At 58.8% G+C, this 15,626-nt stretch overlaps 1 protein-coding gene across 1 annotated transcript; it reads right to left on the reverse strand.

The window, feature by feature from the left end:
• Positions 1–1,600: 1,600 nt before the first annotated feature.
• Positions 1,601–10,742, reverse strand: LOC147080352 (female protein-like). The gene is made up of 3 exons (XM_085981202.1): positions 10,666–10,742; positions 8,099–8,177; positions 1,601–2,352 (listed from the first exon to the last, which is right to left on the reverse strand). Exons 2-3 carry the CDS (start codon positions 8,166–8,168, stop codon positions 1,757–1,759), a joined length of 666 nt encoding a protein of 221 aa, XP_085837328.1. The 5' UTR covers positions 8,169–8,177; positions 10,666–10,742; the 3' UTR covers positions 1,601–1,756.
• Positions 10,743–15,626: the final 4,884 nt, after the last annotated feature.

The raw sequence follows: 15,626 nt of genomic DNA on the forward strand, positions 1-15,626 counted from the left end.
TGTGGGCCCACGACCCATTCAACACACACAGTGTGTGAGTGCAGAGTGTGGACCCACGACCCATTCAACACACACAGTGTGTGAGTGCAGAGTGTGGACCCACGACCCATTCAACACACACAGTGTGTGAGTGCAGAGTGTGGGCCCACGACCCATTCAACACACACAGTGTGTGTGAGTGCAGAGTGTGGGCCCACGACCCATTCAACACACACAGTGTGTGTGAGTGCAGAGTGTGAACCCACGACCCATTCATCACACACAGTGTGTGAGTGCAGAGTGTGGGCCCACGATCCATTCAACACACACAGTGTGTGTGAGTGCAGAGTGTGGGCCCATGACCCATTCAACACACACAGTGTGTGTGTGCAGAGTGTGGACCCACGACCCATTCAACACACACAGTGTGTGAGTGCAGAGTGTGGACCCATGACCCATTCAACACACACAGTGTGTGAGTGCAGAGTGTGGACCCACGACCTATTCAACACACACAGTGTGTGAGTGCAGAGTGTGGACCCACGACCCATTCAACACACACAGTGTGTGAGTGCAGAGTGTGGGCCCACGACCCATTCAACACACACAGTGTGTGTGAGTGCAGAGTGTAGGCCCACGACCCATTCAACACACACAGTGTGTGTGAGTGCAGAGTGTGGGCCCACGACCCATTCAACACACACAGTGTGTGTGAGTGCAGAGTGTGGACCCACGACCCATTCAACACACACAGTGTGTGAGTGCAGAGTGTGGGCCCACGACCCATTCAACACACACAGTGTGTGAGTGCAGAGTGTGGGCCCACGACCCATTCAACACACACAGTGTGTGAGTGCAGAGTGTGGGCCCACGACTCATTCAACACACACAGTGTGTGAGTGCAGAGTGTGGGCCCACGACCCATTCAACACACGCAGTGTGTGTGAGTGCAGAGTGTGGACCCACGACCCATTCAACACACACAGTGTGTGAGTGCAGAGTGTGGGCCCACGACCCATTCAACACACACAGTGTGTGTGAGTGCAGAGTGTGGACCCACGACCCATTCAACACACACAGTGTGTGAGTGCAGAGTGTGGGCCCACGACCCATTCAACACACACAGTGCGTGTGAGTGCAGAGTGTGGGCCCTCGACCCATTCAACACACACAGTGTGTGAGTGCAGAGTGTGGGCCCACGACCCATTCAACACACACAGTGTGTGAGTGCAGAGTTTGGCCCACGACCCATTCAACACACACAGTGTGTGTGAGTGCAGAGTGTGGACCCACGACCCATTCAACACACACAGTGTGTGAGTGCAGAGTGTGGACCCACGACCCATTCAACACACACAGTGTGTGTGAGTGCAGAGTGTGGGCCCACGACCCATTCAACACACACAGTGTGTGTGAGTGCAGAGTGTGGGACCCACGACCCATTCAACACACACAGTGTGTGAGTGCAGAGTGTGGACCCACGACCCATTCAACACACACAGTGTGTGAGTGCAGAGTGTGGACCCACGACCCATTCAACACACACAGTGTGTGAGTGCAGAGTGTGGGCCCACGACCCATTGAAGGAAACACAAGAAGTCCACAGTACTGGAGTTGCAATGATTTTATTTAAGTGACACTAACAGACGTGTTACGAAGTGCGTCCGAGTGTGTAGAAGTACGGTACAGTTGAGTTGTACAGGATATTTGGGTATGTGAGGGAAGCTACTATCTCCCCCCCTCTCCCCCCCCGCCATCCACAAGTCTCCATTGTCATTTACTGGCGCTGACTTGACTCTACGGCAATGATCCTGCCTTCGGTCTGCATCCTGGCGGTAAGCCAGCCAACCACATTCCCCTGAGGGGCGGCAGCGCCTTTACAGAGGGCCCTGATTGTTTTGGGCGCTAAAACCGAATCCCACAAGTTGACGTCGATCATCTCCCCCACGAAATTCTGCTCCTTCCCGATTTTGTCCAACTCTTGGCCCAGGATCACCTTGCCCCTAAATGCGAGGGGCACCGCCACCTCCAGGGCCTTCCGGGCGCTGGGCTCGCCGTTGACGTAGAGGCCGACCAGCTGTTGCCCGGAGTTGTGTGTGGCGCAGATGTGGACCCAGCCCCAGAGGTTGGCCGGCAGCTGGAATCGGAGTTCTCTGCCGCTGATGCTCACCACGATGGTGCGCTCGTCTTCCCGGCTCAGCAGCAGGCCCTTGGAGCTGATCATGTTGTAGGAGAAGAGGGTGTGCTTTGTGTGCAGCTCAGAGTTAAACCTCAGGCACAGCGTCAGGTCAGAGAGGCTCATCTTCTTGGGCTCCAGCTTCACATGATCAACCTGTGAGTTGATGGGAAAGAGCAGCGATTCCCCAACTAATCCTGCCAGGGGAGAGAAGAGAGAGTGTCAGCGGACTGGGCCACCACAGGTTAACACCGGATCACCACTGGTTAACATCAGCTCACCTCTGATTAATACTGGGTCACCACTGGGTCACCACTAGTTAACACCAGGTCTCTGCTGGTTAACACCAGGGTTACACTAGTTAATACTGGGCTCCACTCATTAACCCTGAGTCACCACTGGCTCACACTGGGTCACCACTAGTTAATACAGGCTCACTACTAGTTAACAACAGGTCGCCACTGGTTAATACTGGGTCACCACTGGCTAACACCGGGTCACCACTAATTAACACCGGGTCACCACTGATTAATAATGGGTCGACACTAGTTAATACTGGAGTGCTACTTGTTAACACCGGGTCACCACTAATTAACACCAGGTCTCCACTGGTTAACTCTGGGTCATCACTAGTTAGCACCGAGTCATAACTGGTTAATACTGGGTCACCACTAGTTAATATTGGCTCACCACTAGATAACACCAGATCACCAATAGTTACCACCAGGTCACAACTTGTTAATATTGGGGCACCACTAGTTAACACTGGGTCACTGCTAGTTAACACTGGGTCACCACTATTTAACACCAGGTCACCACTAGTTAATACTGGGGCAGTACTGGTTTTCACCTGGTCACCACTGAGTGAGTGCAAGTGAGTGTGTGTGTACGAGTGTGTTTGTGTATGAGTGTGAGTGCGAGTGTGTGTGTGTACGAGTGCAAGTGTGTGTGTACGACTGAGTGTGTATTAGTGTGTGTTTAAGTGTGTGTACGAGGGTGAGTGTGAGTGTGTACGAGTGTGTGTGTGTACGAGTGTGAGTCAGTGCAAGTGTGTGTGTGTACGAGTGTGAGTGTAAGTGTGTATGAGTGTGAGTGTACAAGTGTGAGTGAGTGGAAGGTGTGTGTGTACGAGTGTGAGTGTGTACGAGTGTGTGTATGAGTGCATGTGTGAGTGTGTATGAGTGAGTGAGTGTGAGTGTGTACGAGTGAGTGAGTGTGCATGTGTGTGAGTGCGAGTGTATACGAGTGTGAGTGTGTGTGTGTGTACGAGTGTGTTTTTGTATGAGTGCGAGTGTGAACATGTACGAGTGTTTGTACGAGTGTGTTGAAGTGTGAGTGTATGAGTGTGAGTGTGTTTGTGTACGAGTGTGAGTGAGTGCGAGAGTATGTGTGTACGAGTGTGAGTGAGTGCAAGTGTGTTTGTGTACGAGTGTGAGTGAGTGCAAGTGTGTTTGTGTACGAGTGTGAGTGTAATTGCGTACGAGTGTGAGTGAGTGCAAGTGTGTTTGTGTACGAGTGTGATTGTGTATGATTGTGAGTGTGTACGAGTGTGAATGTGTATGAGTGAGTGTAAGTTAGTGCTAGTGTATGTGTGTACGAGTGTGAGTGTGAGTGAGTGCAAGTGGGTATGTGTATGAGTGTGAGTGTGTGTGAGTGCGAGTGTGTACAAGTGTGAGTGTGAGTGATTGTGTTTGTACGAGTGTGAGTGTATTCGTGTGAGTGTTTGTACGAGTGTGAGTGTGTGTGTATGAGTGTGAGTGCAAGTGTGTGTGTACGAGTGTGAGTATAAGTGTGTGTATGAGTGTGTGTGCAAGTGTGAGTGCGAGTGTGTGTGTGTGCACGAGTGTGTGTATGAGTGTGTACAAGAGTGTGTGTGAGTGTGAGTGCATACGAGTGTGTGTGTGTACACGAGTGTGAGTATGTACGAGTGTGAGTGCGAGTGTGTGTGGGAGTGTGTGTGTGTACGAGTGTGTGTGAGTGTGTATGAGTACGAATGTGTATGAGTGAGTGTGAATGTGTATGAGTATGTGTGTGAGTGTGAGTGTGTACAAGTGTGAGCGCGAGTGTGTACAAGTGTGTGTGTGAGTGCGAGTGTGTACCTGTATGAGTGTGTGTGAGTGCGAGTTTGTTCGAGTGTGTGTGTGAGTGTGAAAGCCAATAAATCCCCTGGACCTGATGGCCTACATCCTAGGATTTTGAAAGATTTTGCTACAGAGATAGTGGATGCATTGGTTGTCATTTTCCAAAATTCCATAGGTTCTGGAACGGTTCCCATGGATTGGAAGGCAGCGAATGTAACCCTGTGGCAAAACCACTAAGTGACTTACATAATTGTCTGTAACCAATGTTATTACCTCTAGCATTAATTGTCTGTAACCAATGTTATTACCTCTAGCATTAATTGTCTGTAACCAATGTTATTACCTCTAGCATTAATTGTCTGTAACCAATGTTATTACCTCTAGCATTAATTGTCTGTAACCAATGTTATTACCTCTAGCATTAATTGTCTGTAACCAATGTTATTACCTCTAGCATTAATTGTCTGTAACCAATGTTATTACCTCTAGCATTAATTGTCTGTAACCAATGTTATTACCTCTAGCATTAATTGTCTGTAACCAATGTTATTACCTCTAGCATTAATTGTCTGTAACCAATGTTATTACCTCTAGCATTAATTGTCTGTAACCAATGTTATTACCTCTAGCATTAATTGTCTGTAACCAATGTTATTACCTCTAGCATTAATTGTCTGTAACCAATGTTATTACCTCTCAAGTTGGCTCTGGTTAAACAGAGCTAGATCGACAGCATCGCGATCTGACGCGATGACGTCATCACGTGGGTCACGTGACATCCCCTTCGGCGGGAAACGTGATGACGTCATGATGTCAGAGGTAGAGGGCGGGGCCAGCCCGCCCTCGTGTGGATTGAAAGAGAAAAGACCTGTTTTGAGCTTCTCCTGTAGTTTCTTGTTTTGTAAAGTTCTTAGACAATAAATTCAGTTTGTTAACTTCCAGTAAGTTATAGATTCTTTGTTAGGAGTGCAGAGACTCCTACAACCCCACTATTTAAGAAATGAGGGAGAGAGAAAGACCAGTTAGCCTGACATCAGTAGTAGGGACAATGCTAGAATCTATTATTAAGGACGTGCTAACAGGGCACTTAGAAAATAATAATAGGATTGGGCAGTCAACACGGATTTATGAAAGGGAAATCGTGTTTGTCAAATCTGTTAAGAGTTTTGAGGTTGTAATTAACAGAGTAGATAAGTGCGAGTGTGTACAAGTGTGTGTGTGAGTGCGAGTGTGTACAAGTGTGTGTGTGAGTGTGTACGAGTGTGAGTGTGTGTGTGTGTGAGTGATTGTGTGTGTACGAGTGAGTGTATTCGTGTGAGTGTGTGTACGAGTGTGAGTGTGTGTGTGTGAGTGCAAGTGTGTGTGTACGAGTGTGAGTATAAGTGTGTGCGAGTGTGTGCACACACACACACTCACTCGTACACACTCGCACTCACTCACTCGTACACACACACGCACTCATACACAAAAGATTACTGCACAAGATAAAAAATCACGGGATTGGGGGTAATATACTGGCATGGGTGGAAGATTGGCTATCTAACAGAAAACAGAGAGTTGGGATAAATGGTTCATTCTCGGGTTGGCAATCAGTAACTAGTGGTGTTCCACAGGGGTCAGTGCTGGGACCCCAACTCTTTACAATCTATATTAACGATTTGGAGGAAGGGACCGAGTGCAACGTATCCAAGTTTGCCGACGATACAAAGATGGGAGGGAAAGCAGTGAGTGAGGAGGACATAAAAAACCTGCAAAAGGACATAGACAGGCTAAGTGAGTGGGCAGAGATTTGGCAGATGGAACATAATGTTGGAAAGTGTGAGGTTATGCACTTTGGCAGAAAAAATCAAAGAGCAAGTTATTATCTAAATGGAAAGAAACTGCAAAGTGCTACAGTACAAAGGGATCTGGGGGTCCTGGTGCATGAAACACAGGTTAGTATGCAGGTACAGCAGGTGATCAGGAAGGCCAATGGAATCTTGGCTTTTATTGCAAGGGGGATGGAGTATAAAAGCAGAGAAATCTTGCTGCAGTTATACAGGGTATTGGTGAGGCCACACCTGGAATACTGCGTACAGTTTTGGTTTCCATATTTAAGAAAAGATATACTTGCTCTCGAGGCAGTTCAGAGAAGGTTCACTCGGTTGATTCCGGAGATGAGGGGGTTGACTTATGAGGAAAGGTTGAGTAGGTTGGGCCTCTACTCATTGGAATTCAGAAGAATGAGAGGCGATCTTATCGAAACATATAAGATTGTGAGGGGACTTGATCGGGTGGATGCGGGGAGGATGTTTCCACTGATGGGTGAGACTAGAACTAGGGGGCATAATCTTAGAATAAGGGGCTGCCCTTTCAAACTGAGATGAGGAGAAACTTCTTCACTCATCAGAGGGTAGTAAATCTATGGAATTTGCTACCCCAGAGAGCTGTGGAAGCTGCAACATTAAATAAATTTAAAATGGAGACAGACAGTTTCCTAGCTGATAAGGGAATTAGGGGTTACGGGGAGAGGGCAGGGAAGTGGACGTGAGTCTAGATTCGGATCAGCCATGATCCTATTGAATGGCGGAGCAGGCCCGAGGGGCCGAATGGCCTACTCCTGCTCCTACTTCTTATGTTCTTATGTTATGTAAGTGGGAACCAGTGGATGTGGTGTATTTGGATTTTCAGAAGGCATTCGATAAGTTGCCACACAAGAGGTTATTAAACAAAATTAGTGCTCATGGGATTGGGGGTAATATACTAGCATGGATTGAGGATTGATTAACGGACAGAATACAGAGAGTAGGAATAAACGGTCATATTTGGGTTGGCAGGCTGTAACTAGTGGGGTACCGCAAGGATCAGTGCTTGGGCCCCAGCTATTCACAATCTACATCAATGATTTGGATGAGGGGGCCAAATGTAATATATCCAAGTTTGATACAAAGTTGTGAGGAGGATTCATGGAGGCTTTAAGGGGATATAAACGGGCTAAGTGAGTGGGCAAGAACATGGCAAATGGAATATAATGTGGAGAAATGTGAAGTTACCGACTTTGGTAGAAAAAATAGAAAAGCAGAGTATTTTTTAAATGGTGAGAGATTGGGAAATGTTGGTGTTCAGAGGGACCTGGGTGTCCTTGTACACCAATCACTGAAAGTTAACATGCAGGTACAGCAAGCAATTAGGCAAGGAAATGGTATGTTGGCCTTTATTACAAGAGGATTTGAGTATAAGAGTAAAGACGTCTTACTGCAATTATATAGGGCCCTGGTGAGACCACACCTGGAGTATTGTGGACAGTTTTGGTCTCCTTACCTAAGGAAGGATATACTTGCCATAGAGGGAGTGCAACAAAGGTTCACCAGACTGATTCCTGGGATGGGGGGATTGTCCTATGAGGACAGATTGAGTAGACTGGGTCTATATTCTCTAGAGTTTAGAAGAATGAGAGGTGATCTCATTGAAACATACAAAATTCTTACAGGGCTTGACAGAGTAGATGCAGGGAGGATGTTTCCCCCTGGCTGGGGAGTCTAGAACCAGGGGTCACAGTCTCAGAATAAGGGGTCGGCCATTTAGGACTGAGATGAGGAGAAATTTCTTCACTCAGAGGGCGGTGAATCTTTGGAATTCTCTACCCCAGAGGGCTGTGGAGGCTCAGTCATTGAGTATATTCAAGACAGAAATCGATAGGGTTTTGAATATTAAGGGAATCAAGGGATATGGGGATAGTGCGGGAAAGTGGAGATGAGGTAGAAGATCAGCCATGATCTTAATGAATGGTGGAGCAGGCTCGAGGGGCCGAATGGCCGACTCCTGCTCCTAGTTCTTATGTTGTTATGTGTTGATGTGAGTGAGAATACTGGAATGCATTTACCTTCAAGATCAGCGCAGATCACAAGCGGAGTAATGAGGCAAGAAATGGATATCATGAGAAAGATCTTCATGGTGACTGCCTGTGTGTAGAAAGAAAATAATTCTGATTAGGATCTCAGCACAGACACATGCTGAACCCTGAACCCTCAGCACAGACACATGCTGAACCCTGAACCCTCAGCACAGACACATGCTGAACCCTGAACCCTGGACCCTCAGCACAGACACACAGTGAACCCTGAACCCTGAACCCTCAGCACAGACACACAGTGAACCCTGAACCCTGGGCACTCAGCACAGACACACAGTGAACCCTGAACCCTGGGCCCTCAGCACAGACACACACTGAACCCTGAACCCTGGGTCCTCAGCACAGACACACCCTGAACCCTGAACCCTGGGCCCTCAGCACAGACACACCCTGAACCCTGAACCCTGGGCCCTCAGCACAGACACACCCTGAACCCTGAACCCTGGACCCTCAGCACAGACACACAGTGAACCCTGAACCCTGGGCCCTCAGCACAGACACACGCTGAACCCTGAACCCTGGGTCCTCAGCACAGACACACCCTGAACCCTGAACCCTGGGCCCTCAGCACAGACACACGCTGAACCCTGAACCCTCAGCACAGACACACAGTGAACCCTGAACCCTGGGCCCTCAGCACAGACACACGCTGAACCCTGAACCCTGGGCCCTCAGCACAGACACACCCTGAACCCTGAACCCTGGGCCCTCAGCACAGACACACCCTGAACCCTGAACCCTGGGCCCTCAGCACAGACACACGCTGAACCCTGAACACTGGGCCCTCAGCACAGACACACAGTGAACCCTGAACCCTGGGCGCTCAGCACAGACACACCCTGATCCCTGAACCCTGGGCCCTCAGCACAGACACACCCTGAACCCTGAACCCTGGGCCCTCAGCACAGACACACACTGAACCCTGAACCCTGGGCCCTCAGCACAGACACACACTGAACCATGAACCCTGGGTCCTCAGCACAGACACACACTGAACCCTGAACCCTGGGCCCTCAGCACAGACACACAGTGAACCCTGAACCCTGGGTCCTCAGCACAGACACACAGTGAACCCTGAACCCTGGGCACTCAGCACAGACACACACTGAACCCTGAACCCTGGGCACTCAGCACAGACACACACTGAACCCTGAACCCTGGGCACTCAGCACAGACACACGCTGAACCCTGAACCCTGGGTCCTCAGCACGCCCCAGCAGCCCTGTGCATTGTGGTGAGTGAGGAGCTTGTCCCTTCTGCTCTCTGTCCAATCTCTGCTGTCCCTGTGCTTTGAGTTAGTGTCGTGGGTTTGGGGCCAAAATGCTGCAGGGCACCTTATGCTGCGTTTAGCATTGACTGTTCCTGTCCTGCTCCTCCACACAACTCATCCTTCCCTCACCAAGGTGCGAGAGGAGGCAGCGTGGGAGGGAGGGAGAGGGGTGTAAGAAGATGGATGGAAAGGGAAGGGTGAGGGAATTAGAGGGAGGGAGGGGTTGGGATGGAGATGGGGAGAGAAGGAGAGGGAGGGGAGAGGAGAGGGGTGAGAGAAAAATGGAGGGAGGGGACGGGGGTGTGAAGGAGAGGGAGTGAAGTGGAAAGGAAGGGAGGGCAAGAGGGGTAGGAAGGAAAGGGAGGGGAGAGGGAAGGAGGGAGAGCGACGAAGGGAGGGAGGGAAGGAGAGGGTGAGGGATGGAGGGAAGAAGAGATGGACAGGGGGAGTGATAGCGAGAGGGAGGGAAGGAGAGGAGAGACTCTCCCTCAGTGTGGAGAGGTCCACTCTCTAGGTAGGAAGCTTTCCCCCGTGTCTTGTTGGTCTCCGGGCCCCGGTTTGTAGAATGGCGGCTCTCTGTGTCCCTCACAAACCCGGCGGCATTATTCAGAATGATTTGCATTTCTATCGCGCCTTTCACAACCATCGGATGTCCCAAAGCACTTTTCAAAAGTACTTCATTGGCTGTAGTGTAGTTACTGTTGTGATGTAGGAAACGCGGCAGCCAATTTGCGCACAGCAAGCTCCCACAAACAGCAATGCGATAATGATCAGATCATCTGTTTCAGTGATGTTGATTGAGGGATCAATATTGGCCCCAGGACACCGGGGAGAACTCCTCGGTTCGTCTTCGAAATAGCGGCCATGGAATCTTTTACATCCACCTGAGAGAGCAGACGGGGCCTCGATTAAGCGTCTCATCTGAAAGACGGCACCTCCGACAATGCAGCGCTCCCTCAGCACTGCACTGGGAGTGTCAGCTTAGATTTCTGTGCTCAAGTCGCTGGAGTGGGACTTGAACCCACGATCTTCTGACTCCGAGGCGAGGGTGCCACGCACGAGACACAGTTGATGTTTACAAGTTATAAAATAACTGGAAGCCCGAAAGGAGACTGCGGCCATCTGTGAGTTAGACCCTTCATCCAGGATTCACTCCCTCCGAGGGGAGGGTGGGGGAGGCGCAGCCTGTGGGTATACCTGCGGTCTGTGCCAGCTGTCTGAGGGGCAGTACCCCGGGTACCCGCCACGTGAGTAATGCATCACTTACCTTTGGTCTCTCCACACCAGCAGAGCGATTCCTGGTCTGTGAAAGTTGGTCTCCTAGTCCGGGGCCATTTATAGCCAGCCCACTCGGTGATGGGCCAATGAGGAGGGAGAGAGGCAGGGGTGGTGCGGGGTGGCAGTGCGGGTCACCTCGCCCACAATCTCTTGATGTTGGATTCGAATCAATGTTGATCTTCTCTTGAAACAAACACACCACCCGACTCTGGGTTTGGTGCCAGTATCCTTGGGAAAGATTAGGTCATCTTGTCCTGGACTTCATGACCTTTTTCGTCCAGCCCTCCACCGACTTTATCCCCAGGCCCTGCCAGCTGTGGAACGTAGGCCGCAATGAGCACAGGGAAGCCTGCTGAGGGTGAGACGTGATCCGGCTCGTGGCCCCGTCCAGGGAGAGCGGGGGTGGGGGTGGCGGAGGGGGAGAGCGGGGAGGGGAGGGGGAGGGGGAGAGCAGGCCGGTGGGGGAAGGGGAGGGGGAGAGCAGGCTGGGGGGGGGGAGGGGGGAGAGCAGGCTGGGGGGGGGAGGGGGGAGAGCAGGCTGGGGGGGTGGGGGGAGGGAGCAGGCCGGGGGGGGAGGGAGAGAGCAGGCCGGGGGGGGGGAGGGGGAGAGCAGGCTGGGGGGGGGGGGGAGGGGGAGAGCAGGCTGGGGGGGGGGAGGGGGAGAGCAGGCTGGGGGGGTGGGGGGAGGGAGCAGGCCGGGGGGGGGAGGGAGAGAGCAGGCCGGGGGGGGGGAGGGGGAGAGCAGGCCGGGGGGGGAGGGGGAGAACAGGCCGGGGGGTGGGGTGGGAGAACAGGCCGGGGGGGGGAGGGGGAGAGCAGGCCGGGGGGGAGGGGAGAGCAGGCCGGCGGGGGGAGGGGGAGAGCAGGCCGGGGGGGGGAGGGGGAGAGCAGGCCGGGGGGGGGAGGGGGAGAGCAGGCTGGGGGGGGTGGGGGGAGAGAGCAGGCCGGGGGGGGGAGGGAGAGAGCAGGCCGGGGGGGGGAGGGAGAGAGCAGGCCGGGGGGGGGGAGGGGGAGAGCAGGCCGGGGGGGGGAGGGGGAGAGCAGGCCGGGGGGGGGGAGGGGGAGAGCAGGCTGGGGGGGAGGGAGAGAGCAGGCTGGGGGGGGGAGGGGGAGAGCAGGCTGGGGGGGGGAGGGGGAGAGCAGGCTGGGGGGGGAGGGGGAGAGCAGGCCAGGGGGGGAGGGGGAGAGCAGGCCGGGGGGGGAGGGGGAGAGCAGGCCGGGGGGGGGGTGGGAGAACAGGCCGGGGGGGGAGGGGGAGAGCAGGCTGGGGGGGGAGGGAGAGAGCAGGCCGGGGGGGGAGGGGGAGAGCAGGCCGGGGGGGGGAGGGGGAGAACAGGCCGGGGGGGGGGGGGAGAACAGGCCGGGAGGGGGAGGGGGAGAGAGCAGGCCGGGGGGGGAGGGGGAGAGCAGGCCGGGGGGGGAGGGGGAGAGCAGGCCGGGGGGGGGAGGGGGAGAGCAGGCCGGGGGGGGGGGGGAGAACAGGCCGGGAGGGGGAGGGGGAGAGAGCAGGCCGGGGGGGGGGAGGGGGAGAGCAGGCCGGGGGGGGAGGGGGAGAGAGCAGGCCGGGGGGGGGAGGGGGAGAGCAGGCCAGGGGGGGAGGGGGAGAACAGGCCGGGGGGGGGAGGGGAGAGCAGGCCGAGGGGGGGGGGGAGAGCAGGCCGGGGGGGGGGAGGGAGAGAGCAGTCCGGGAGGGGGAGGGGGCGAGCAGGCCAGGGGGAGGTGGGGGGAGGCCGGGGGGAGGGGGAGAGCAGGCTGGGGGGGGAGGGAGAGAGCAGGCCGGGGGGAAGGGGGAGAACAGGCCGGCGGGGGGGAGGGGGAGAGCAGGCCGGGGGGGGGGGGGAGAGCAGGTCGGGGGGGGAGGGAGAGAGCAGGCCGGGGAGAGAGGGGGAGAGCAGGCCGAGGGGGGGAGGGGGAGAGCAGGCCGGGGGGAGGGGGAGAGCAGGCCGGGGGGGGGAGGGGGACAGCAGGCCGGGGGGGGGGAGGGGGAGAGAGCAGGCCGGGGGGGGGAGGGGAGAGCAGGCCGGGGGGGGAGGGGGAGAGCAGGCTGGGGGGGGAGGGAGAGAACAGGCCGAGGGGGGAGGGGGAGAGCAGGCTGGGGGGGGGAGGGGAGAGCAGGTTGGGGGGGGAGGGAGAGAACAGGCCGAGGGGGGAGGGAGAGAGGAGGCCGGGGGGGAGGGGGAGAGAGGAGGCCGGGGGGGGCGAGGGGGAGAGCAGGCCGAGGGGAGGAGGGGGAGAGCAGGCCGAGGGGAGGAGGGGGAGAGCAGGCCGGGGGGGGGAGGGGGAGAGCAGGCCGGGGAGGGAGGGGAGAGCAGACCGGGGGGGGAGGGGGAGAGAGCAGGCCGGGGGGGGAGGGGGAGAGCAGACCGGGGGGGGAGGGGGAGAGCAGGCCGGGGGGGGAGGGGGAGAGCAGGCCGGTGGGGTGAGGGGGAGAAAGCAGGCCGGGGGGGGAGGGGGAGAGCAGGCCTGGGGGGGGAGGGGGAGAGAGCAGGCCTGGGGGGGAGGGGGAGAGAGCAGGCCGGCGGGGGAGGGGGAGAGCAGGCCGGGGGGGGGAGGGGGAGAGCAGGCCGGGGGGGGAGGGGGAGAGCAGGCCGGGGGGGGAGAGGGAGAGCAGGCCGAGGGGGGAGGGGGAGAGCATGCCGGGGGGGGGAGGGGGCGAGCAGGCCAGGGGGAGGTGGGGGGAGGCCGGGGGGAGGGGGAGAGCAGGCTGGGGGGGGGAGGGAGAGAGCAGGCCGGGGGGGGGCGGGGAGAACAGGCCGGCGGGGGGGAGGGGGAGAGCAGGCCGGGGGGGGAGGGGGAGAGCAGGCCGGGGGGGGAGGGGGAGAGCAGGCCGGGGGGGGAGGGAGAGAGCAGGCCGGGGGGGGAGGGAGAGAGCAGGCCGGGGGGAGGGGGAGAGCAGGCCGGGGGGGGGAGGGGGAGAGCAGGCCGGGGGGAGGGGGAGAGCAGGCCGGGGGGGGGGAGGGGGACAGCAGGCCGGGGGGGGGGAGGGGGAGAGAGCAGCCCGGGGGGGGGGAGGGGAGAGCAGGCCAGGGGGGGGAGGGGGAGAGCAGGCTGGGGGGGGAGGGAGAGAACAGGCCGAGGGGGGAGGGGGAGAGCAGGCCGAGGGGGGGAGGGGGAGAGCAGGCCGGGGGGAGGGGGAGAGCAGGCCGGGGGGGGGGGAGGGGGAGAGCAGGCTGGGGGGGGAGGGAGAGAACAGGCCGAGGGGGGAGGGGGAGAGCAGGCTGGGGGGGGAGGGGAGAGCAGGCTGGGGGGGGAGGGAGAGAACAGGCCGGGGGGGGAGGGGGAGAGCAGGCCTGGGGGGGAGGGGGAGAGAGCAGGCCGGCGGGGGAGGGGGAGAGCAGGCCGAGGGGAGGAGGGGGAGAGCAGGCCGGGGGGAGGGAGGGAGCAGGCCGGGGGGGGGGAGGAAGCAGGCCGGGGGGGGAGGGAGAGAGCAGGCCGGGGGGGAGGAAGAGTGCAGGCCGGGGGGGGGAGGGAGAGAGCAGGCCGGGGGGGGGAGGGAGAGAGCAGGCCGGGTGGGGAGGGGGAGAGCAGGCCGGGGGGGTGAGGGGGAGAGCAGGCCGGGGGGGAGAGAAAACAGGCCGAGGGGAGGAGGGGGAGAGCAGGCCGGGGGGGGAGGGGGAGAGCAGGCCGGGGGGGGAGGGGGAGAGCAGGCCGGGGGGGGGAGGGGGAGAGCAGGCCGGGGGGGGGAGGGGGAGAGAGCAGGCCGGGGGGAGGGAGGGAGCAGGCCGGGGGGAGAGGAGGGAGAGCAGGCCGGGGGGGGAGGGGGAGAGCAGGCCGGGGGGGGGAGGGGGAGAGAGCAGGCCTGGGGGGGAGGGGGAGAGAGCAGGCCGGCGGGGGAGGGGGAGAGCAGGCCGGGGGGGGAGGGGAAGAGCAGGCCGGGGGGGGGAGGGGGAGAGCAGGCCGGGGGGGGAGGGGGAGAGCAGGCTGGGGGGGGAGGGGGAGAGCAGGCTGGGGGGGGAGGGAGAGCAGGCCGAGGGGGGAGGGGGAGAGCAGGCTGGGGGGGAAGTGGGAGAGCAGACCGGGAGGGGGAGGGGGAGAGCAGGCCGAGGGGGGAGGGGGGAGAGCAGGCCGGGGAGGGAGGGGGAGAGCAGGCGGGAGGGGAGGGGGAGAGCAGGCCGGGGGGGGAGGGGGAGAGCAGGCCGGGGGGGGGGAGGGGGAGAGCAGGCCGGGGGGGGAGGGGAAGAGCAGGCCGGGGGGAGGGAGGGAGCAGGCCGGGGGGGGAGGGGGAGAGCAGGCCGGGGGGGGGGGGGAGGGAGAGAGAGCAGGCCGGGGGGGGGAGGGGGAGAGAGCAGGCCGGGGGGGAGGGAGGGAGCAGGCCGGGGGGGGGAGGGGGAGAGCAGGCCGGGGGGGGGGAGGGGGAGAGAGCAGGCCGGGGGGGGAGGGGGAGAGCAGGCCGGGGGGAGGGGGAGAGCAGGCTGGGGGGGGAGGGAGAGAACAGGCCGAGGGGGGAGGGGGAGAGCAGGCCGGGGGGGGGAGGGGGAGAGCAGGCCGGGGGGGGGAGGGGGAGAGCAGGCCGGGGGCGGAGGGGGAGAGCAGGCCGAGGGGAGGAGGGGGAGAGCAGGCCGGGGTGGGGGAGGGGGGAGAGCAGGCTGGGGGGGTGAGGGGGAGAGCTGTCCGAGGGGGAAGGGGGAGAGCAGGCCGGGGGGGGAGGGGGAGAGCAGGCCGGGCGGGGAGGGGGAGAGCAGGCCGGCGGGGGGAGGGAGAGAGCAGACTGGGGGGGGAGGGGGAGAGCAGGCCGGGAGGGGGAGGGGGAGAGAGCAGGCCGGGAGGGGGGAGAGCAGGCCGGGAGGGGGAGGGGGAGAGCAGGCCGGGGGGGGGAGGGAGAGAGCAGGCCCGGGGGGGAGGGGGAGTGCATGCCGTGGGGGGAGGGAGAGAGCAGGCCGGGGGGGGGGAGGGAGAGAGCAGGCCGCCGGGGGAGGGGGAGTGCATGCCGTGGGGGGAGGGAGAGAGCAG

Source organism: Somniosus microcephalus, unplaced genomic scaffold (assembly GCF_052327205.1).
Source record: "Somniosus microcephalus isolate GS21.2 unplaced genomic scaffold, FLI_Smic_1.0 scaffold1676, whole genome shotgun sequence".
In the NCBI taxonomy this organism is placed as follows: Eukaryota; Metazoa; Chordata; class Chondrichthyes; order Squaliformes; family Somniosidae; genus Somniosus; species Somniosus microcephalus.

Excerpts from the sequence above, each read along its gene's own strand:
- LOC147080352 (XM_085981202.1), bottom strand. The coding sequence starts at position 8,168 with ATGAAGATCTTTCTCATGATATCCATTTCTTGCCTCATTACTCCGCTT. Across the intron at positions 2,353-8,098 it reads GATCTGCGCTGATCTTGAAG|GATTAGTTGGGGAATCGCTG; the intron begins GTAAATGCATTC and ends CTCCCCTGGCAG.